This window comes from Lutjanus erythropterus, chromosome 24 (assembly GCF_056507025.1).
Source record: "Lutjanus erythropterus isolate fLutEry1 chromosome 24, fLutEry1.hap2, whole genome shotgun sequence".
In the NCBI taxonomy this organism is placed as follows: Eukaryota; Metazoa; Chordata; class Actinopteri; order Lutjaniformes; family Lutjanidae; genus Lutjanus; species Lutjanus erythropterus.
The window spans coordinates 19,385,001-19,410,000 of record NC_139340.1 but is presented as its reverse complement, the minus strand read 5'-3'; the positions used below and the strand labels follow the sequence as shown (position 1 = coordinate 19,410,000).

At 42.3% G+C, this 25,000-nt stretch overlaps 2 protein-coding genes across 2 annotated transcripts in view; both read right to left on the bottom strand.

Annotated features, from left to right (window-relative positions):
• Window positions 1–3,705: 3,705 nt before the first annotated feature.
• The window catches only part of lrrfip1b (leucine rich repeat (in FLII) interacting protein 1b), a 27,093-nt gene continuing 5,798 nt past the window's right edge, over window positions 3,706–25,000 (bottom strand). Inside the window, exons 3-19 of the mRNA XM_084714121.1 lie at window positions 24,904–24,921; window positions 24,566–24,613; window positions 20,056–20,100; window positions 18,477–18,527; window positions 16,573–16,650; window positions 16,343–16,378; window positions 15,798–15,923; window positions 15,336–15,506; window positions 14,030–14,122; window positions 13,559–13,651; window positions 12,960–13,052; window positions 12,484–12,622; window positions 7,843–7,892; window positions 7,632–7,749; window positions 7,014–7,093; window positions 6,148–6,252; window positions 3,706–4,198 (exon numbers count right to left, since the gene is read on the bottom strand). Of these exons, the coding sequence (XP_084570247.1) occupies window positions 4,088–4,198; window positions 6,148–6,252; window positions 7,014–7,093; window positions 7,632–7,749; window positions 7,843–7,892; window positions 12,484–12,622; window positions 12,960–13,052; window positions 13,559–13,651; window positions 14,030–14,122; window positions 15,336–15,506; window positions 15,798–15,923; window positions 16,343–16,378; window positions 16,573–16,650; window positions 18,477–18,527; window positions 20,056–20,100; window positions 24,566–24,613; window positions 24,904–24,921 (1,455 nt within the window). The 3' untranslated portion in view covers window positions 3,706–4,087. The remainder of the gene's footprint in view (window positions 4,199–6,147; window positions 6,253–7,013; window positions 7,094–7,631; window positions 7,750–7,842; window positions 7,893–12,483; window positions 12,623–12,959; window positions 13,053–13,558; window positions 13,652–14,029; window positions 14,123–15,335; window positions 15,507–15,797; window positions 15,924–16,342; window positions 16,379–16,572; window positions 16,651–18,476; window positions 18,528–20,055; window positions 20,101–24,565; window positions 24,614–24,903; window positions 24,922–25,000) is intronic.
• Window positions 9,022–11,889, bottom strand: LOC146305049 (uncharacterized). The gene has a single exon (XM_084714034.1). The coding sequence runs from the start codon at window positions 11,827–11,829 to the stop codon at window positions 9,130–9,132; it is 2,700 nt and encodes an 899-aa protein (XP_084570160.1). The 5' UTR covers window positions 11,830–11,889; the 3' UTR covers window positions 9,022–9,129.

Here is a 25,000-nt window from a genome sequence, read left to right as displayed (position 1 = left end):
CTCTTCTGTCCAACGTTCTTCTAAACCTTGAACCTGTAATTTATTTCTGATTCATTATTTTTTTATGTTTTCCTCATTATGACTCAGAACAGAAACACTGAGGGAATTAAAAAAAGATTTCAAGAACACAAACAAAAAATAATCAAAGACTGAGGATCCACCAATCAATAAACTAATCAATAATAATGACAACCTTCATCATCATCATCATCATCGTCCTCTCACAAAATATATGAGTTCAATGACTTTTTAAAATAATAAATAAAGAAAAAAAACTTTAAAATAAATAAATACAATTTGATGAATATAAACAAGATTAATAATAAATGAGCAGGAAGATTAATTAAATTAATTAGCTGAATAATTCATTAATTTTGGTTATTTAACAAAATATAAAGGAAAGTGTGTTTGAGAAATATTGATATAAACAGAATTAGAAAGTAAACAAAAACATTACAGTTTACATGTGTATATGAAAACTTAATCATATATTTTTAATATTTGATGATAATTATAAACATTTTTAATCAATTATTAATTCAATAATTACTAATTCAGTTCAACCATGTATTTAAATGTTTAATAAATAAAATCTTTTCTAACAGCTTAAATTAAATTGGTTCCAGCAGGTCAAACCAAACTTCATGTAAAATTTGGCTGATTTAAGGAGAGCATGTTGTGTGTTTGCTGCTTCCTGTTTGTTACCTGCCACAGGTGTTAGGAGTCTGTGGGCCAGTGTTCCCTTCCCGCTGACTGCAGGAGTCCAGCAACTCGTCCTCACATCAGCTCTTATTTTCCTTCTGGTTTCCCCACCATTGGTGATCTGAGTCTTCCCACAATCCCTTGCTTCATACTGGACACGGCCTGCGAGCTGGAGCCTCCCAGTCCAACCAGCAGCTGCTGCACTGGCTCACTCTGGAACTTCAAGTTTCCCTTTTTTCCCTGCTGAGGCCTTTGGAGTGTCCGCTGCCCTCTGATTGGCTGCCTCAGTCCCTCTCACAGTGACAAGCAGAGCTGTCGCCATGGCGACCACAGTAATGCTGTGGATAATGCTATGTTCAGGTCACATCACACGGATCGTAAACATGAGCTTCAGAGAGAGAAAAGAAGCAGTGAGGGTTTAACTGGAACTGATCCCAGACAGACCGTGAGAAACTGAAGCAGACCTGATCAGAATACAGACGACCCCAAACTGTAACTGAGTACAAATACCCTGTTACTGTACTTCACTACAGTTTTAAGGTATCTGTACTTTACCTGAGTGTTTATTCTTCTGACATTTGAACACAAATATCTGAACATCAGGTTGCTAGTGACCAAATATTTTGCAAACTGTCAACTTTCTGGATTAACAGATTTATTTACGCCCAAATCACAATCGCTTCCTAAACTTACCCAAATATTTCATGTCCCTAAAGTCCCAGGTGTGTTTTGTTCCTAAAATGTACTTTCTCTGGCTAAACTAACTGGAACTGTTGTGGGGGTCTGTCTTGTCGTGGGCGTGTCCTGAAGTACTACGTACCTGCAGTTTGACCTACCTGCTAAATTCAGACTGTTGGGTGAAAAGGTGAAATCACAATATTGAACTGTCAGTGATCAGGAGATCAGGTGATCAATAAACATCAAACCAAGTGAAAGTGAGACGTTGCAGTTTATTACAGTGCTTCTCAAACACCTTTAACACCCGATCGATAAAAGCCCACTGAGCCGCTACATGTTTATGTATTCATATATTGATATCCCACATCCTAATCAATAGGACACAATTAAAATACTTATCCCCCGATCAGATCAATGTTCACACACCTCAGATCACCTCAAGTCAAACAACTTGATCAAACATCTGGAACCTGAAGGAAAATTAAGAAATCTTGTTTCCCATCACCATGACGACGTCGGTTCAGTTCCTGTCACCATGACGACGTCGGTTCAGTTCCTGTCACCATGACGACCCTGGTCTGGTTTCCGTCCACCTGAAGATGAAGTTGTCATCGCCGTTTCTTGCCGCTGTGAAGGTCTGCGGCGCCGCTCGCCAGCGACTCGTACATTCAAGAACAAAAGAGTTTTTGCAATACATTAATCAAATGATGTTTTAAATATACAAAGAGTTTGATTCCAAAACTTTATACATCCATCAACGAAGTTACGACCTTTTTCTCTGTCCTGACTCACGTCGTCTCAGGTCCAGGTGGACAGACGACAGAAGACATGTGACCGTCTGGCTGTGTCATGTGTTTCCTGTCATTTCCTGTCACTGTGCCTCACAGACTTTATGACGGCTTAATGACTGGTGCTGAAGTTTAACTGCTAATATTATTGATTATAACTGTTTTTAATTGCTGTTTACTTATTTATTCATGCACCTTTACATTTGAACATCTGGTTCATCTGTTTTATCTCTTTATTCTTCCTTCACTGCTTCATCGGAGTTTTATTCAATGATTTTAGAAACGTTAAATGACATTAATGCTGTTCAAAGAGCTGGACTGAAGCGACAGACGTCGATGTTCCCTCGTGATCGAACCGATGTTTCCTGGACACAAGAAAGAGTCCAGTCGACAGCAGCCTCACCTTCAGATCTACTTGTCTTTGTGTGATGCTGCGCTCGGCGACACACCAGACTGACATTTGAAGACACTGTTCCTTCACGTTGTTCTGGGACACCAGGTTAAGGTTCCACAGAGGTCGTAGTTTAGATTAAAATGAAGAACACCTGAGACGTGATGAAACACACTGAACGGAATTAGCACTTCCCTTTAAAATGACTCATAGAATCGATTATTAGCAGATCAATACGTCGATTTGGAACCAAACTCTTCATACGTTGGATTTTCATTCAGCGACGGTTCGTTTACAAGCTGGTGATTTTACATCCCGAGAGCCATGAAGAGTTCAAAACAAACAGCAACATTCCTCATTCAGGTGTGTTTCCCACCTGTTCTATATGTACAGGAACACATGTGGACACGCCCCCTTCAGTGAACACTCGTGGGCGGGGCCAGATGCTCTTCAGACTCTACATGAACATCTGGATTAGTGTTTGTTCTGTTCTTACAGACCAATTATTTGTTCTTTATGAGGCAGAGAACCTGAATGTCTCTGATGTTCTGAAATAAAAGATTTAAACTGATCTGCAGTTTCTCAACATCCGGCTCCACCAAAACCTCTAAAACAGACTCAAAACAAGACAAACACCACGAGAACCTTAAAAAACTGAAGAAGGAATAAAACACAAGCCACCAAGAACCAAAATAAAGTTTAAAAAAACTCTGCTGCTGCCAGTCTCATCTGGTTTGTTCATTTGTTCCGATGTGTTCCGACCTGTTCCTGTTTGTTCCGACCTGTTCCTGTTTGTTCCGACCTGTTCCTGTTTGTTCCGATGTGTTCCTGTTTGTTCCGATGTGTTCCGACCTGTTCCTGTTTGTTCCGATGTGTTCCGGTCTCTCTTCTGTGGTCTTTGAGGGAAACGGCGCCCCCGTCTGTCAGAGGAGAGGTAGTTCCACACGTCACACAGAGCAGCTGAATGTCGATGAGGCAGATGTAGTGTTTGTTTTAACACAGCTGGAGGGGCAGGCGGGTGGAGTTTAACACATCAGGACAAACTGCAGCTTTGATTCATTGACCTTTTAGTTCCTGTAACGATCTATTGATCATTTTTTTCATTAATCAGTTGTTTGGTTCATAAAATGCTGAAAATGTTGATCAGGAAGTAAAGAAAAATATTCACACTGAAGAAGCTGAAGTCAGAGACTTTGGACTGTTTTTTCTTAAAAACTGATTCATCGATTATCAGACTAGTTGGCGATTAGTAATCAATAAATCATTGTAGTGTTTGTCTGTGTGATAAACTCCAGCTATGACGAGTCTGTCGCTGTGTTCATGGCACCGGGATCGTGAAGCTACATAACAGAAGTGACTGTTTAAACGTGTCCATCATCGATTGATCGATTGATTGATTGATTGATTTGTTTTCAGCACAGTAAGCTCCACCCGTCTGGTGCTGCATGCAGAGTAAAAACGAGCGCCGATTGTCAGTGTGGAGATGAAAACATGGCACGAACAGTTCACTGAAGGACGGGGTCAGGGGTCACTGCTGGGCCAGCAGGGCGTTACGATTGGCCTTCATCTTCTCCAGACGTTTGGACAGGTGGCTGTTGGACGCCTCCAGCTCCTCGATCCGGTCCAGAGCCGAGCGGAGCTGCACGGACACACAGAGGACACACAGAGGACAAACAGAGGACACACAGAGGACACACAGAGGACAAACAGAGGACACACAGAGGACAAACAGAGGACAAACAGAGGACACACAGAGGACACACAGAGGACACACAGAGGACAAACAGAGGACAAACAGAGGACACACAGAGGACACACAGAGGACACACAGAGGACAAACAGAGGACACACAGAGGACACACAGAGGACAAACAGAGGACAAACAGAGGACACACAGAGGACAAACAGAGGACACACAGAGGACAAACAGAGGACACACAGAGGACACACAGAGGACAAACAGAGGACAAACAGAGGACACACAGAGGACACACAGAGGACACACAGAGGACAAACAGAGGACACACAGAGGACACACAGAGGACAAACAGAGGACAAACAGAGGACACACAGAGGACAAACAGAGGACACACAGAGGACAAACAGAGGACACACAGAGGACACACAGAGGACAAACAGAGGACAAACAGAGGACACACAGAGGACACACAGAGGACACACAGAGGACAAACAGAGGACACACAGAGGACACACAGAGGACAAACAGAGGACACACAGAGGACAAACAGAGGACACACAGAGGACACACAGAGGACAAAGATTCAAGCTGAAAAACAGATGTGTATCAGGCAACTGATGGTGAAGCACCTACTGCAGTGTCACCACAGCAGATTATAGAAGAGAGTGAACTGAATTCACTGAACTTTACAAACTCCTCCGTTTAAACATTGTTCTTTATCGAAAACCTTTTTTGTTCTTTATTGAAAACCTTTTGTTCTTTACTTACATTTTGTTTTGCAACGTTTTGTTCTTTGTTTACAACCTCACCTCTCTCTCTGTAGTTTTCTCACCTCTCTCTGTAGTTTTCTCACCTCTCTCTCTCTGTAGTTTTCTCACCTCTCTCTCTGTAGTTTTCTCACCTCTCTCTCTGTAGTTCTCACCTCTCTCTGTAGTTTTCTCACCTCTCTCTCTCTGTAGTTTTCTCACCTCTCTGTAGTTTTCTCACCTCTCTCTCTGTAGTTTTCTCACCTCTCTCTGTAGTTTTCTCACCTCTCTCTCTCTGTAGTTTTCTCACCTCTCTCTCTGTAGTTTTCTCACCTCTCTCTCTGTAGTTCTCACCTCTCTCTGTAGTTTTCTCACCTCTCTCTCTCTGTAGTTTTCTCACCTCTCTGTAGTTTTCTCACCTCTCTCTCTGTAGTTTTCTCACCTCTCTCTGTAGTTTTCTCACCTCTCTCTCTGTAGTTTTCACCTCTCTCTGTAGTTTTCTCACCTCTCTGTAGTTTTCTCACCTCTCTCTGTAGTTTTCTCACCTCTCTGTAGTTTTCTCACCTCTCTCTTTAGTTTTCACCTCTCTCTGTAGTTTTCTCACCTCTCTGTAGTTTTCTCACCTCTCTCTCTGTAGTTTTCACCTCTCTCTGTAGTTTTCTCACCTCTCTGTAGTTTTCTCACCTCTCTCTGTAGTTTTCTCACCTCTCTGTAGTTTTCTCACCTCTCTCTTTAGTTTTCACCTCTCTCTGTAGTTTTCTCACCTCTCTGTAGTTTTCTCACCTCTCTCTCTCTGTAGTTTTCTCACCTCTCTCTGTAGTTTTCTCACCTCTCTGTAGTTTTCTCACCTCTCTCTTTAGTTTTCACCTCTCTCTGTAGTTTTCTCACCTCTCTGTAGTTTTCTCACCTCTCTCTGTAGTTTTCTCACCTCTCTGTAGTTTTCTCACCTCTCTCTTTAGTTTTCACCTCTCTCTGTAGTTTTCTCACCTCTCTGTAGTTTTCTCACCTCTCTCTTTAGTTTTCACCTCTCTCTGTAGTTTTCTCACCTCTCTGTAGTTTTCTCACCTCTCTCTGTAGTTTTCTCACCTCTCTCTGTAGTTCTCACCTCTCTCTGTAGTTTTCTCACCTCTGTAGTTTTCTCACCTCTCTCTGTAGTTTTCTCTTCTCCACTTTCAGCTCGTCTTCGATCTTCTCTGCATTTTCTGATGCTGACTTGTATCGAGACACCTGACCTTCCAATCGAATCACCTGAGTTAGAAAAAACAGTGAAAATTATTTGCTCAGAATATTTTATTTATCTAAAAAAAACCATTAAGTGTTGAAGTTTTTGGTTTTATTGTCTTTAACGTTTTATTCCAGACAGAAGAGCAGCTGCAGCAGCTTTTCTACTTTACAATCACAACACTTCATACATGACTTCATTCACAAGGACTGAAAATAAACCAGTTGTTTCTCTGAGTGTGTTCTTGTGGATCACCATCATCATCATCATCATCATCATCATCATCTCTCCAAGTTCCAAACTGTGACTTTGTGTTTTAACGTTCATGGAAACTTTCAAAATATTTCATTGATCAATGATCAGATAAGTGACATGAAGCTTCACCGACCCTAAATAACAAAAACATCACATGATGAAATAAATCAATAAATAAAACTCAGACAGAACAAATATTTCTGTGACCCTGAAATGTTCAAACTTCTTTCACTGTTAATTCACTGATAAAAAGAGATTATCTGACAGAAACGAGAAGATCAAAGGTCAAATTATTCATGAAGTTTATTCTAATATTCTAAATTCTACGTGATCAATACGTGCTTCAGTCTGACCTCTTGTTTCAGCTCAGGACGTCGTATTAATGTTGGAGGAACGTTGATCTGTACTCAGTGTGAAAAACGTCTTTTCTCTTTTCTTTTTGAAGTTAAAGGTGTGCATTGTTTTTATTTTCTTCACTTTATACGACCTCAAACCGAATCATGAAGCTAAATATGAAGCCGTCAGCGCTCACATTTTGTTCCAGAGTCGTGACTTCCTGTTCAGATTTCACCAGTTTGAACTTCAGATCACTCATCTGTCTGTTGGCGTCTCCTAAAGAAAATAAACAATATCACCAAAATGAAAACAAGCAGTTTGTTTACATCTGTTCTAACAGATTAAAGGTTCATCATCATGATGCTGCTGACTCATATTTTCACTTGATTAAAAACAAATGACACGATGAAAGCAGAAGACGGAGGTGAAGATGACGACAAACACAACAAAGATTCTGACAAAAAGACGAAGAAGGACACAAAGATGTTACAGAAGTCAAAGACAACAAAGAAGAAAAAGGTGAGGCTGAAGACGAAGACGACAAAAAGTCAACAAACATGACAGTTTAAAAATCTTAAGATGAAGGTGTAGAAGATAACAAGCAGACAAAGAAAAGCACGAGAAGATGTAAAAGAAGACAAAGATAAGAATGAAAAAGACAAAAACTTAAAAGACGAAAGATAAGATGGGAAAGATCAGGATGAAGATGAGGAAGACAACAAATGGAAGAAGATGAGCACAACTATAAACAGAGATGAAGAAATGAATAAAACACAAAATGACAATGAAGAAGAAGAAGAAGAAGACGACTCACTCTGCAGGTCCAGAAGATGAGAGTCCATCCCGTTCTCCAGACCGTCTCCCTCTGGATTCTGGACGCCGTCTGTCCCGTTCTTCTGTCTCTGATCCAGCTGAGACTTCAACAGCCTCACCTTCAATCAAGCAAAAAGAGAACGATAAACGATGTCACTTTGATAGATTATTGGTTCATAGAAGCGTTTAACTGTCAAACTTCAGAAAGTCACCTGATCATGTAAACTCTCTCTTTCGTCAAATAGTTTCTTCAGCCGGAGCTCTGCAACACAACAATAAAAATAACTTTATATCATCTGTAATTCAGACCAAACATCAGAAACAAAAAAATCAAGAATATATCAAGAACAACTCACAGTCCTGCTGCCAAATGTCAGCTGATGACGCACAGATCAGCAGCGCTGCACGTTTCAAACTACTGTCAAAAATTCAGTTTCCAAGGGAAAAAAATCCTGAATCCTTCAACAAGACAACTTATAGTTGACTGTTCTTTATTTTACTCCATAACTCATGTTTAAATAGGCTCCGTTTTCTACTGACCGCAGGGACAAACGTACAGTTTCACAAAAAGTGCATGATATTTAACAGGGAATTCAAAAATGAGAGGAGAAGATTCTATTTCTTTGTGTCGTATTCCTTTAATCAGATTATCAGCAGCCATCGTGAATCAGTTCATCCAACCAACCAGAAGATGATGAGAGAGAAACTGGTTGGTGTTGATGAATAAAATGAAAGACCTTTAAAATGAGTCACTCTGCGCTTTAAACCTCCAGTAGGTAAGATTTTTGACATTACTTTGATTTTTACAGACTTACGTTTATTGTGTTTACAGGTTTTTCTGCTGAACCAAAGTGGCAAAAAAAACAACAATAAATGCAGTTTTAACCGACTGAAATGATAAAGGATCAAGAACAGAACCCTGAGGAACCCAACAACACTTTACTGTTGTTCTGTGAGTGCTGGGTGTCACTGGCCAGCTGTTGGTTATAACAACTTTATAAGATGATAATAAGCCACAAAACAACTGTTGCTGCTGTCGATGTTTTAATATAAACTTGTTGTGTTGATTTTTTGGAAGTGGACAGAAAAAGTAGTTCACAGACTCAGAATAATCCAGTTCTATCTGACTTTTCTGAAAACTTTGCTCTGGACTTTTATTTAAACTTGAGATTTAGAGTTCAGCAGTGCACAATTTTTATTGTTTACATTGTGAATAACACTGATATAAATGCTCAAAATAACTTTAGAGATTTGTTTTATCCTGTTTGAGCTTGTATGTGTAGATTGTGGCTCTGAGCAGTTGACCAGCGTGCAACAGGAAGTTCCTACACCCAGCTGAGAAATGGTCCATCACATAACCAACCAGAGAGCAGCAGATTGTTGTGTCTGTTCTGTTACATTTGTTATCCTCCTAAACTAAACACCCTGATGACTGAATTCATAATCACATAAAACCGTGTTCATTTCCACACGTCGCATTTCAGTTGTTCCATGTTCACTTATGAAATCTTGCAGTCAGTTTTGTGTTTGGTTTTTCTGCTGCCCAAACTGAATCCTTTCAGGTGTTTTACGCTCGTCACTGGAACGACTTTTACATCTTCAACAACCACGTCTGTCACTGGTTGACGCTGTCGTTGCGTTGCTGGTTGCTGTTCTGCCTCCTCTTCAGCCTCCTCGCAGCTGTCCATCTCGCCGACCGACAGCTCGTCCACATCCTCGGTATCTGATCCTGTTGACTTGTCAGTCTGTTGGTGCTCAGTGATTCTCCCTTCTTGTTGGCTCATCAACACCAGTTCTGGAAGAGCCATTGCCTTGATTTCATCTGCAGTTATTTCTAGAAGCCGCCTGACCTTTGAACTTTGACCAACTTGAGAGTTTGTTGATAACGGCCGATGCCTTTTGAGTTGCATCTCAACTTCCTCAACAGGAACAACAAGACAGCTTTGACTTCTACATACAACTTCTCTGTCTTTGCTTGTTTTAGAGGAGACATCCACTACCTGATTTCCTGGAGAATCTACCAAACCAAGATCTGGCCCACACGCCATCATTTTGTTTTTTGCAGATTCAGCAAAGTAAGATTCAACAAAAAGAAATTCCTCAGAGCAGCTCGTCACCTTGGAATCAATCAAACTTTCTTCTGCTACATCAACTGATTTATTCACGGGCTTTTTCTCTGCAGAGGATTCTGTGACTTCCACCTTAAATTTACAGATAGTGAACATGACCTCAGAAGTATTTTCTGTTGCTTCTTGGTCCTCACTTACTGGAGAATCCAGAGCATCTTCACAAACTTTCATGGAGTCCTCATTAGTTTGAGGAAGTACCTCCAGAGATGCTGCCTCCAGCTTAGCCGAGACCAAACAGTTTTTTATTAGCACAGAACATCCAGCAGAACTCTGTTCCACATTGTCAGGATCTTGTGGGGTTTTCTTTCCCCCTGCTAAGTCCTTCAAAGGCGGTTCATCCTCCGCAGTGATACCCGTTGTCTGACCTGTTGAGTCTTGATTATCTGTATCACGCTGATCTGATACATTTTCTGCACCATTCTTTAGCGTCTCCTCGAAATCTGAAATCCACTGATTGAGAGATCCTGGGATGTCTGGAAAAAATCTTGAGAACTCGGCTGCTAAACCATAATTTTCAAGAAAACCTTGCAGCATGCTTTTAATGGTCTTTTCCAAACCACTCCAGTCCTTCAACGTTTCGACTGGGACAAGTGATGACAGAGTCGATGTCTTCGGCGTTTCTGTGAGGATGTTACATTCAAGACATTCAGAAGAATCACCTTCAGTCTTTTCCTGAATCTTATTAGCTTTCCTGACCGGTTCCTCTTCATAACTCCTTGATTTCTCCGGTTTCTCAGATGTACCTAGCATTTCCTCGATGTCTCCCTCCTCTGATGGTAGAAATGCATCAAACTCTGATGGTTCTGAGTTGGTTTCAAAGCTTCGACCTTTAGATACACTGAAGTAACTTGAATCACTCTCATTCTTTATGGCCTGGTCTTCATTTATGGTACTTCCCAATTTCTCTGAAACTGTCCATTTGTGGTGTCCAAGACTTTGATTGGTTTTAATCAACATTACAAATCCCTCTTTTTCTACAAAATCTGTCACAACTTTTGTATCTTCATCTTCAGAACTTGGTCCATCATACCCTTCACCATCGACCTCAGCCATCTTGTCAAAAGATTCATTTTCTTTCAAACTGTCCACTGATGTCAAAGTAATAAACTCATTTATTTTATTTCTGTTTTCACCCAAATCTAGAATATCAGGCACTACTTCTTCTGAACAGCTTACATCCCTGCAGACGTGTGCATCTTTGTTCTGATTATCAAAAAGATTCTCCACAGCAGATAAACACTTCTGGGAAACATCCCTGTCATAAGATGGACTCTCGTTCCCCATCACAACTGCAACATGTGTTTTTTGTTTCTTCTGAGTCAGAGAATTTTGTTTGCCAGCAGCCATGATGGCCCTGTTGTCCAGGATGATGTCTTTTGAGGATTGAGGTGGGAAAAGTTGTGATGTGTGGACTTTTTCAGTTGACCCTCTGCCAACAGGTGAAACCACATCTTCACATTTTGACAGACATTCACTTTGACGCACTAACAGCTGACTTCTTCCATGATTAATTTGAATTCTGCACATTTGGTTGTTAAAAGAGCGCTCCGTCTCAGTCACGAGGACATCCTGGTTTGATGCTACAGACAGTTGAACTCCAGATTCACAGTGAGGTTCGGTTCTGCCGTTAAAGGCCTGATCATCAACATCAACAGCAGTTCTGGGCTCAGTTTTCAGTCGTTTTTTAATTCCTTCACTTCTGAGCAAAGAATTTCCCTCCTGTCTGATGTGAAATTTCTTGTTCGACTCCTTTTCACTTCCATTGTTTCTTGGTTTCCTTCTGCGCTCGTTTTGGACTGAGTGTTTTTCCGTTCCGTCTCGGCGTTCTCTGTCCTGTTTATCGAACCTTTTCACTGGTTTTAAAGTGTCTGGTTTGGTTGGATCATTGGTAGGAATGACGTTTAGTGACTGGGAACATTTGTAAATCCGACCGCGGTTGTACTTCATGTTGTCCTGTGGGAATTTGCTGCTCTCTGCTGACTGCTGCTCTCGAACTTTCCCTGAAAGATCATGAAGGAGACATTGGAGGACCAAGAACAGATGACTGGTTAAAGATGGAGAATTAACCATAAAGATCTTGTCAATGAACCGAGACGAGAGATGAATCAAAATCTTGATCACAGGAGAATTAGAAGGAAATTTCTTGTTTGACTCTTCTGCAGGACGACGTGTTAGTGAGCCTTTGATGATGATGAATTTTAAAACAATCGAGACGCTTCGTCGACTTAAGTCATCAAATGTGTTCGTCATAGAAGCGAACAAAGATTATTAAGTGACATGCATTTATTTAAACATTCAAACATAAACATCATGCATTTTATTCCAAAGTGTGACAAACGTGTTTGTAAAATTGACTTGAAAAATTAAGATGATTAATTTGTGTCATGTTCCAATTCTCTGATTTTACCTCGTGGAAGTTTTGTCAAGGAAAAAAGGAGATGAAATGTTTGCAATGAACAAAAAATTAACAATGACTTTGCATCTTAAAACTTTCAAAGAATCTTGTAATTTCGTCATTAAAAAGTCATAATTCTGACTAAAAGAATCACTGTTCATACTTTGAGTTCTGATGAGTATTTGCATTTCATCTGTTTTTGTATTTTCTTGTTGACAGAGGACTTTCACACCATCAGGCTTCACTCTTATTGTACATCTCACTTTAGAACAACTTCAGGTGTTAATGACAAACACTCCTACCTGTGCACATGTTTCATTTATTCTTACCAAGCATGCTCTCCCTGCCACCATGAGACACTTCCTGGGCCAAGCGAGCAGCAGATTCTGCGCTGACATCATCCTCATCCTCGCCCTGGGCTGTCTCCCCGTTGGTGGAGACCTCAGGAGAAACGATGACTCCGTGTTTCTGTTCAGGAGGAAATCATTAATGATCAATAATCTCCAATGAATAACAGGATTTCAATGACCTCGATCAAAACGTTTTCTCCTCTGTACCTAAACCTGTTGTACTTTATTTTGTAATGCACTGCATTTTACTTTGAAAAGCCTCATGTCTGCGCCTGGCAGCCTGTGGTCACGATGAGAGAGACAGGATAAAGTGTTGGTCATAATACAAATGGCTAAATGTGTTGTTGGATACATGACATGACGTTTTTCCTCCTGATGGTGTTCATGAACAGTCAGATGCTGATGACGTCTGGTGACATCACACAGGTGGAGGAAGTGACCTCAGAACTGAATACCTTCAGTAAATCTCTTAGTCGGATCACCTCGTCTCTGAGCCGATCGCGTTCGATCCGAACGATGTCGGAGATTTCCCTCTGCCGCTCTAACGCCTGAGAGGACGAGGAGGACGAGGAGGACGAGGAGGAAGAGGAGGAGGAGGAGGAAGAGGAGGTTAGAAGAGGAGGAAGGAAACATGGAGACAGTGAAGGTGAAGCAGGAAACATGGAGACATATTAGTGCTCAAACAGACAGAAAGTTCAAGCTGTGCCCTAAAAAGTCACAATTTTGAATTTCGCATTAAATTTGTCTTAAAAAGTCAAAATTTAGGATTTTAATTCATCTTTAAATTTCAAAATTGTGATGTTTTAGTCGAAACTGTGACTTTTAATGTCTTAATTTTGTCTACAAAGGTCACAACTTTTACCAAAAAATTAACCATTTTGATTTTGACGTCATGCAAAATCACAATTTTGTCTTGAAAAGGCTAAATTTTGTCTCATAGAGTCACGATTGTGTTTTGAATATAGTCTTAATTATGTCTTAATTAAGTCAAATCTCTGTCTCAGAAAGTCCTGATTTGGACTAAAAGCCGCAGGAAGTGGAGCTGGAGTCATACCGCCATCTTCTTGTCTTTCCACTGCAGAACCTCCTGCAGGTCAGAAACCTCCTGACAGTAAGAACTGCTCTTCACCCGCAGCTCAGACACCTCCTGAGGGACGGAGGGGGGACGGAGGGACAGCAGGAAGGACGTAAGGCAGGAAGGGCAGACACAAGTGAAGAAGAAGAAGCGTTCAGGTGGGTGAAGAACAGCCAGAATGTTAGTATGAGCCGCATTAAAGGATCAGTTCACCTTTTTAAAGCAGAGTGAGCAGGACAGAGTCAAAGAGACGAGACGTTTTCTTCATCATGTGGCTGAACTGAACTTTTAACTCAGACTGGGAGTCTGAAAACTTTACTTTCTTGTCTTATGAAGAATTTTTCAGCTAATTAAACTGTGTTCACTTGTTTACAGCAGATTTTTAACTTGTCACAGGGGATAAACACATGAAAAGTGGCGAACTCTCCCTTTATGTGGTGATGAACTGACCGTCAGCAGCTCTTCAGTCTGTCTCAGAGTTTCTTTCATCTCTTTAAACTGGAACTGAAGAACGCTGTGAGCCTGATGTTCACGCTCCAACTCCTGAAACACAACAACAACAACAACAACGAGGGGCTATTGATTGGATCAGCTTCAATCAATAACTGATAACTGATCGGGACGAAGACACTCAGGACAGTGTTCACCAAACTACATTCACTTTTTTTATGTTTTAATTTCCATTATTTCACAAGAGGAACTGACCATGTAACATGACCCCTGTATGACCCCTGTTATGACTCCTGTATGACCCCTGTTATGACCTGTTATGACTCCTGTATGACCCCTGTTATGACTCCTGTATGACCCGTTATGACCCATTATGACTCCTGTATGACCCCTGTTACGACCCGTTATGACTCCTGTATGACTCCTATATGACCCCTGTATGACCCCTGTTATGACTCCTGTATGACCCCTGTTACGAACCCTGTTATGACTCCTGTATGATTCCTATATGACCCCTGAATGACCCCTGTATGACTCCTGTATGACCCCTGTATGACTCCTGTTATGACCCCTGTATGACCCCTGTATGACTCCTGTTATGACTCCTGTATGACCCCTGTATGACTCCCGTATGACCCCTGTATGACCCCTGTTATGACCCCTGTATGACTCCTGTATGACCCCTGTATGACCCCTGTTATGACCTCTGTATGACTCCTGTTATGACCCCTGTATGACCCCTGTGTGACTCCTGTTATGACCCCTGTATGACCCCTGTTATGATATCTGTATGACTCCTGTTATGACCCCTGTATGACCCCTGAATGACCCCTGTATGACTCCTGTATGACCCCTGTATGACTCCTGTTATGACCCCTGTATGACCCCTGTATGACTCCTGTTATGACTCCTGTATGACTCCTGTATGACCCCTGTATGACCCCTGTGTGACTCCTGTTATGACCCCTGTATGACCCCTGTATGACTCCTGTTATGACCTCTGTATGACTCCTGTTATGACCCCTGTATGACCCCTGTGTGACTCCTGTTATGACCCCTGTATGACCCCTGTTATGATCTCTGTATGACTCCTGTTATGACCCCTGTATGACTCCTGTTATGACCCCTGTATGACTCCTGTTATGACCCCTGTATGACCCCTGTATGACTCCTGTTATGACCCCTGTATGACCCCTGTATGACCCCTGTTATGACCTCTGTATGACTCCTGTTATGACCCCTGTATGACCCCTGTGTGACTCCTGTTATGACTCCTGTTATGACCCCTGTATGACCCCTGTATGACCTTGCTGCGGTCGTCACAGTGTCGTCTGGACTCCCACAGCAGCTCCTCCATGTCACTCAGCTCCTCCTTCAGAGTTTCCACCTGGTACATCAGAGTCGTCTTCTCGTTGTGGAGCTGAGCGTTAGAAACCATCGCCTTACGGTATTTCTCCTCCGCCTCCACCAGAGACTCCTGAACACACCGTCATCATCATCATCATCGTCATCATCATCATCATCATCATCATCATCAATTATATTTATTTAATTATTCTTCACTCTCTTTGTAGATGTAAAGGTTCGTTCTCAGGTAACAAAAACACAACGAATCTCATTATCAGCTGATCATAAACTCTGAAAACATACTGATGAATATTATATCACACTTCTGACAATAAATCCTCCTCAACAACAACAACAACAACAACAACAACAACAACAACAACAATAATAATAATAATAAAATTGTGACTTTAAATCCAACCTTCATGTCTCTGATTGACGCCTCCGTCTCCACAGAGAACGACGTATCACAGCTTCCTCTGCGAGATGAAGCTCCGCCCAGAGAGGCGAGCGTGGCGGCGGAGAGAGTCGACGCCGTCCTCGAACCCTGAGGAAGAGGAAGACAAACTTTTACGATAACAAACGATTACAGGATTTAAAATTAATTAATTTCACAAAACTAAAACAGTTAGCAAAATTTAAATGTAATTGAAATTATGAAAACATGATTTACTTTGTGTTTACAAAATTAAAAGTAAGTTCACAGAAAAATAACAAAACTCACCAAACTGAAATCAAATTTAAATTTCTGTTTAACACAAAAAAATTTAACAAAGTTTAAAGGAAAACTACAAAATATTAAAATATTAAAACCAACTGTTTATAGAATTAACTTTTATTTTAAGAATCACTAAAGTCACATTAACTGACAACTTTATTTAAACTGTACAGGAGGACAGACAGAAGAAAGAAAATAATCCAACGTTTCAATATTTCAAACAATAAAACATTAAGAAGTGAACTCACTTTGTCCAGGAAGTCTCTGTCAGGTCTCTCCTCCACCTGAACACACAAACACACTTTACTGATCACATTGATTGATTACTGCTGCTACTCATCTACAACATGACCACCAGGGGGAGCCACACCCCACACTAACATGGCTGCCCATGACGAGTTATTGATCATTTATTGATCAATAACTAATGACCGAGAGGGGGAAACCCTCACACAGACACCCAGAGACGAGAGCTCACCACTGGGCTCGCTCGAGCCGAACTGGCCCTGGAGGAGGCCCGAGAACCGGAGCCCAAGAACCCTGCGTACTCTGAAGGCTGCAAGGAAAGGAAGAGAGGAAAGCAAGCGAGGGAGGGAGGGAGAGAGGGAGGGGAAGAAAGGAACAGAGGAGAGGAGGCAAAGGAGGGAGGAGGAGGGAAGGAAGAAAGAAAGGAAAGGAGGGAGGGAGAGAGGGAGGGAGAAAGGAAGAAAGGGAGATAGGAGGGAAGGAAAGGAAGCGAGGAAGGGAGGGAGGGAGAAAGGAAGGAAGGGAGATAGGAGGGAAGGAAAGGAAGCGAGGAAGGGAGGGAGAGTGGGAGAAGGGAGGGCGAGAGGGGGGGGAAGAAAGGAAAAGAGGAGAGGAGGCGAGGGAGGGAGGAGGAGGGAAGGAAGAAAGGAAGGAAAGGAGGGAGGGAGAAAGGAAGGAAGGAAGAGAGATAGGAGGGAAGGAAAGGAAGCGAGGAAGGGAGGGAGAGAGGGAGGGAGGGAGGGACGGAGGGAGGGGAAGAAAGGAACAGAGGAAAGGAAGTGAGGGAGGGAGGAGGAGGAGGGAAGGAAGAAAGGAAGGAAAGGAGGGAGGGAGAGAGGGAGGGGAAGAAAGGAACAGAGGAAAGGAGGCGAGGGAGGGAGGAGGAGGGAATGAAGAAAGGAAGGAAAGGAGGGAGGGAGGAAGGAAGGAAGGGAGATAGGAGGGAAGGAAAGGAAGTGAGGAAATGAGGGCGGGAGGACGAAAGGAAGTAAGGAAGGAAAGGGAGCGAGGGAGTGAGGAAAGAAGGAAGGAAAGAAGGATGGAAAGAAGGAAAGGAAGTAAGGGAGTGAGGAAAGGAGGAAGGAAGGAAAGAAGGATGGAAGGAAGCAAAGCAGGAAGAAAGGATGGAAAGAAAGAAGGAAGGTAGGATGGAAGGAAGGAAGGAAGGAAGGAAGGAAAATAAAGAGAAGAGTGGAGTTAGTTGTTAGTGATCAGTTTATCCAGATGTAATCAATCAATAAATTTTTTTCTGGATGTGATCGAACTTGAAATTAAACAAAACAGCAGTGTGAATGAATAAATCAATAAACATGTATTGATCTGGGCCACACACACACACACACACACACACACACACACACACACACACACACACACACACACACACACTGTTTTGTTTGTGTGTTTAATGTTGGTCAGAGTTCAAATTAAACAGATTTACAAACTATTTAATATCAAACTCACTGAAATCTTTTTCTTTTTTTTTGCTGCCTTTAAATTTTAACCGACTGGATTTGAGGTTGAAGTTAATTTTGTTGTTGTTTGTTGTGAACTCATGTTTATAAATTCAGAAAGTTTAATTAACTTGAATAAATCAAACTTTGATTCTAAATCCCTGAATGTTCATAAACCCACGAATATAAAAGTGACTCATGTCAATCAGCTGAGAAATATTTATGTTTTAATGGCGTCTGCGTGTATTCATGTATGACACAGCCACCAAGAACAAAGAGGAAGTGATGTCAGACCCTGCAGCTGCGCGTACGAGGAGCTTCAGTAAACAGACTGAGGTCTGCAGACGACAACAACAGACCAAAGTTCACTGAGAAAACAGACGATTTTACTGTCAGTCCCACAGACTGACAATGACTTCCTGACTCACCTGTGCATCGTTTACACGTGTCATCAGGTTACCAGGAGGCGTCACTGCCACCACTTCTCTCTGGTATTTTATTGATTATTGTATCATTGGTGCGCTAAATGTTTTGACTGTTTCTGTGTCGTTTTCCAGCATTTATATTTACTAATTGATTATTGGAGAAAATGATCAACAGATCGATCGATAATGAAAACAATCGTTACAGAAACGTCTTGAAAAATAGATTCAAACGTGTGGCGTGTTCATGTGTTACTCACCCTGAAGCTGCCTCGGCTGCCCACAGACATCCTCTCCTCGTCATCCGACATCTGAAAACACACAGATGGTTGCTATGAACTGCATGCTGGGTAATTTGTGTCGTTAACATAATCAGCAAATTAACTGGAGCAAATTAACTGGAAATTAACTGGAGAGAGCCGTTAACCCCGGACTAAGAGGGCCGTTAAACCCGTACTAAGAGGGCCGTTAACCCCGTACTAAGAGAGCCGTTAAACCCGGACTAAGAGGGCCGTTAACCCTGGACTAAGAGGGCCGTTAACCCCGTACTAAGAGAGCCGTTAAACCCGGACTAAGAGGGCCGTTAACCCCGGACTAAGAGGGCCGTTAACCCTGGACTAAGAGGGCCGTTAACCCCGTACTAAGAGGGCCGTTAACCCCGTACTAAGAGAGCCGTTAACCCCGTACTAAGAGGGCCGTTAACCCCGTACTAAGAGGGCCGTTAACCCTGGACTAAGAGGGCCGTTAACCCTGGACTAAGAGGGCCGTTAACCCCGTACTAAGAGGGCCGTTAAACCCGGACTAAGAGGGCCGTTAACCCCGGACTAAGAGGGCCGTTAACCCTGGACTAAGAGAGCCGTTAACCCCGTACTAAGAGGGCCGTTAACCCTGGACTAAGAGGGCCGTTAACCCCGTACTAAGAGAGCCGTTAAACCCGGACTAAGAGGGCCGTTAACCCCGGACTAAGAGGGCCGTTAACCCCTGACTAAGAGGGCCGTTAACCCTGGACTAAGAGAGCCGTTAAACCCGGACTAAGAGGGCCGTTAACCCTGGACTAAGAGGGCCGTTAACCCCGTACTAAGAGGGCCGTTAAACCCGGACTAAGAGGGCCGTTAACCCCGGACTAAGAGGGCCGTTAACCCTGGACTAAGAGGGCCGTTAACCCCGTACTAAGAGGGCCGTTAATCCTGGACTAAGAGGGCCGTTAACCCCATACTAAGAGAGCCGTTAACCCCGTACTAAGAGGGCCGTTAACCCCGTAGTAAGAGGGCCGTTAACCCTGGACTAAGAGGGCCGTTAACCCTGGACTAAGAGGGCCGTTAACCCCGTACTAAGAGAGCCGTTAAACCCGGACTAAGAGGGCCGTTAACCCCGGACTAAGAGGGCCGTTAACCCTGGACTAAGAGGGCCGTTAACCCCGTACTAAGAGGGCCGTTAACCCCGGACTAAGAGAGCCGTTAACCCCGGACTAAGACAGATGTTAGCCTCAGACTAAGAGAGCTGTTCCTTGATTGATTATTGAAACTGAATCTGTAAAAGCAGAGATCCAGCTGTGAACTGACAACACCTCAGCAGGTGAGCACACCTGGTCCTAACAAACCTAGATGATAATCCAGATTTAATTTATCCAGATATTGATCAGATATTGATGTTTAGCTTTGGTGTCACTAATGTGAATTCAGTCCAACATGATCAGAGTATTGATCAGCCTGCTTCTGACACACAGACATTGATTCATGTGTTCAAACAGACTAAAGAGACAAACAGGACAGAGTGCAGTGTGACTGACAGACAGACAGACAGACAGACAGACAGACAGACAGACAGACAGATACAGACCGAAGTATGTCTCCGTGAGTGGCGAGAATACCGCTCACTGTCCTCCTGAAAGGCCACGAAGAAGAAACAAGAAAGTTAAAAAGTGTAGAAGAAGAAGAAGAAGAAGAAGAAGAAGAAGAGTGGTGAGAGCTCACCGACTCCCCTGACAGACACTACTGAGGGCAACACTGTGTTCTTCAACCAGGCAGGTCATGTGACATCAGTCCAAACCACAAAACACACACCGTCAAAATAAAAGAATATCAAAACGAATGTCTAAAATTCAAATAAATCAATAGAACAATCATGAGAAATCAAACTAACCAATAAACAGAATTTAATCAATAAAAAAGAAAATACTTCAAATAGAACAAAACAATCAAAATATAAGTTCTTTATGTGAATGAAATAAAAGCAAAAGTTGGATAAAATAACATTTTAAATGGAATAAAAGATACATTTAATAATTATTTTAAAACCCATGAAAACATTAAATGTAAATGAAATAAAAGTTAAATAGAATTTAATTTAATTGTAACTATAATTATTTTTTTTTAATTACAACTTGTTTTTATTCCTAAATTATTACATTTAAATGAAATAAAGTGATAGTAAAAAGAAATGAAATTTAAAATGTAATAAGAGAATATAATGAATTCACATTTAATAAAAATATTAAATGTAGTTTAATGAAATAAAAGTATAAGTTAAATAAACTATAATTCAATTAAAAAGAATAAGATGAAGAAATTATAAAAATGATTAAATCTTATGTGCAACTGAAACAAAATAAAATAAATAAATAAAATTAATGATAATAATAATAATAATAATAACAGACACAGAGACACACACACACACATACACACACACACACACACACACACACACACACACACACACACACACACAGACAGACACAGACACAGACACACACACACACACAGAGACACAGAGACACACACACACACACACACACACACACACACACACACACAGAGACACACACACACACAGACACACACACACACACACACACACACACACACACACACACACACAGACACAGACACAGACACAGACACACACACACACAGACACAGACACACAGACACACACAGACACACACACACACACACACACACACACACACACACAGACACAGACACAGACACAGACACACACACACACACACACAGACACACAGACACACACAGACACACACACACACACACAGACACAGACACACACAGACACAGACACAGACACAGACACACACACACACAGACACAGACACACAGACACACACAGACACACACACACACACACAGACACACACACACACACACACACACACACACACAGACACAGACACAGACACAGACACACACACACACAGACACAGACACACAGACACACACAGACACACACACACACACACAGACACAGACACAGACACACACAGACACAGACACACACACACAGACACAGACACACACACACACACAGACACAGACACAGACACACACACACACACACACAGACACAGACACAGACACAGACACACACACACACACACACAGACACAGACACAGACACAGACACAGACACACACACACACACACACAGACACAGACACAGACACAGACACAGACACACACACACACAGACACAGGATCTCTACATGCAGCAGAAGAGGAAGAAGAAGAAACAGGAAGAGGAGAGATTATCTGTCAGAGCGTGAGGATTAAACACACTGTTAATCTGTACAGGAGTCTGTCTGAGCACACACACACACACACACACACACACACACACACACACACACACAGACACACACACAGACACAGACACACACACACACACACACACACACACACACACACACACACACACACACAGACACACACACACACACAGACACACACACATACACACACACACACACACAGACACACAGACACACACACAGACACAGACACACACACACACACACACACACACACACACACACACACAGACACACACACACACACACACACACACACACACACACACACACACACAGACACACACACACACACACACACACAGACACACACAGACACACACACACACACACACACACACAGACACACACACACACACACAGAACAACAACAAAGAGCAGCAGTGACACATGAAAACCTCTGATCTCCTGTCAGTGATAAACTGGGTCAGACTGCTCAGGTTTGACCTTTGACCTCCAGCTGCTGATCAGCATCAACACAAACATACTGATGTTAAAGTACTCGATTACTCTATTATATTACTCTATTACTCTGTACTGTGATATTAGGGTTGTAACTAGGGATGCACGTACTTGTACTCATAAAACTACTCTGACACCACGTCATGAAGTATCCAGTCGATACAAACATGTAAAGAACCGCCATGATGCAGAGTTCAAGTCGTTTCCTGATTCTTATCGTCTTTTTCTGGACGTGTCGTCATCGAGAGACTGTCTGTCCTCAACATCGTCCACCAATGATGGCAGAGACTTAAGAAACTGTCCATAAAGTTCCATGTCAAACTGAAATAAACACACAGTGCAGACCGCAGCTCGCCGCTGTCCAATCAGTGCTGACGCCTGGAAGCTAAACATTAATGTGAAGACAAAGAAAAAACATGGCCGCCATCAGTCTGTAACTCTGTTCTTCATAATGAACGACTTCTCTGTGTGAACTTATTCTTCATCAAAACGTCCTGACAGAGGACGACTGAATTATCTTCAAAATACAAAAACTATGCAGCAAAAGAACAAAATAAATGTATCAACTTTACATTAAATTACACTTCATGTAATTATGTTATCTTGTGTTTTTATATACACTATATAATGTTTATTTATTTTATATTGTATTGTTTTGGTAAAATCATTGATGTTGTTTACATTGTATGACATAATATTATGTTTAAGGTCATAATGATGTCACTTCCTGTTGGAGGTCAATAAAGTTCCCAGCTGATCAAAGATATCAGGTTTACCAGATTCAAGGTTTTCATGAGGCAGACAGCAGCTTACAAAGTCCTTAACAGTCCTCAACAGTCCTCAACAGTCTTCAACAGTCTTCAACAGTCCTCAACAGTCCTCAACAGTCTTCAACAGTCTTCAACAGTCTTCAACAGTCCTCAGAAGTCCTCAGAAGTCCTCAACAGTCCTCAACAGTCCTCAGAAGTCCTCAACAGTCTTCAACAGTCCTCAGAAGTCCTCAGAAGTCCTCAACAGTCCTCAACAGTCCTTAACAGTCCTCAGAAGTCCTCAACAGTCCTCAACAGTCTTCAACAGTCTTCAACAGTCCTCAACAGTCCTCAGAAGTCCTCAACAGTCCTTAACAGTCCTCAACAGTCCTCAACAGTCCTCAACAGTCTTCAACAGTCCTCAGAAGTCCTCAACAGTCCTTAACAGTCCTCAGAAGTCCTTAACAGTCCTCAACAGTCCTCAACAGTCCTCAACAGTCTTCAACAGTCCTCAACAGTCCGCAGAAGTCCTCAACAGTCTTCAACAGTCTTCAACAGTCTTCAACAGTCCTCAACAGTCTTCAACAGTCCTCAACAGTCCTCAACAGTCCTCAACAGTCTTCAACAGTCCTCAACAGTCCTCAACAGTCTTCAACAGTCCTCAACAGTCCTCAGAAGTCCTCAACAGTCCTCAACAGTCTTCAACAGTCCTCAACAGTCTTCAACAGTCCTCAACAGTCCTCAGAAGTCCTCAACAGTCCTCAACAGTCCTCAACAGTCCTCAACAGTCTTCAACAGTCCTCAGAAGTCCTCAACAGTCCTCAACAGTCTTCAACAGTCCTCAACAGTCTTCAACAGTCTTCAACAGTCCTCAACAGTCTTCAACAGTCTTCAACAGTCCTCAACAGTCCTCAACAGTCCTCAAAAGTCCTCAACAGTCCTCAGAAGTCCTCAACAGTCCTCAGAAGTCCTCAACAGTCTTCAACAGTCCTCAGAAGTCCTCAACAGTCCTCAAAAGTCCTCAACAGTCCTCAGAAGTCCTCAACAGTCCTCAACAGTCCTCAACAGTCCTCAGAAGTCCCCAACAGTCCTCAGAAGTCCTCAACAGTCCTCAGAAGTCCTCAACAGTCCTCAGAAGTCCTCAACAGTCTTCAACAGTCCTCAGAAGTCCTCAACAGTCCTCAACAGTCTTCAACAGTCCTGAGAAGTCCTCAACAGTCCTCAGAAGTCCTCAACAGTCTTCAACAGTCCTCAACAGGCTTCAACAGTCCTCAAAAGTCCTCAACAGTCCTCAGAAGTCCTCAACAGTCTTCAACAGTCCTCAACAGTCTTCAACAGTCCTCAACAGTCCTCAACAGTCCTCAGAAGTCCTCAACAGTCCTTAAGACTCTACAGTCAGAAGTCTTAATCAGTTCTAAAAGTCTAATAAAAGTCCTAAAGAGTCTAACTGGTCCTCAGTTGTACTAAAGAGTGAAACGTCTAAAGGTGTTAAAGAGTGAGGAGTGTTTTAGTGTGTAACAGCAGGCCCTACCATCCACTGTTCAATGTGACCCCACTTATTATCCAGACCATAATACTTCTGCAGGAGGAGGAAGACGAGGAGGAGGAAGACGAGGAGGAGGAGGAAGAGGAGGAGGAGGAGGAAGAGGAGGAGGAGAAATATTAGAACAACGTGAAAAAATGTCTTCAGGTTAAAAGAGAAAAACAGGTGTGTTTGTTTTAAACCCCTCCATGTGTCAGGTGGGTGGGGCTTAGCAGACAGGGGTAAATGAGCATTTTCTCCGCAGTAAACCCCACCCGTCTGGGGATCTCAGGGGAGTAAAACAAACAGTGTGTATATTTAAGGTGGAATGGAGGAGTTAGTCGTACCTTGTGGCTGTGAAACAGCTACAGCAGGCGGGAGGAGACAAGAGGACAGACTGAAGGTTAGAAACACACAGGTCTGTTAGTGACAGACACCTTTAAG

Coding starts and splice junctions, on each gene's coding strand:
- LOC146305049 (XM_084714034.1), bottom strand. CDS start 11,829: ATGGTTAATTCTCCATCTTTAACCAGTCATCTGTTCTTGGTCCTCCAA.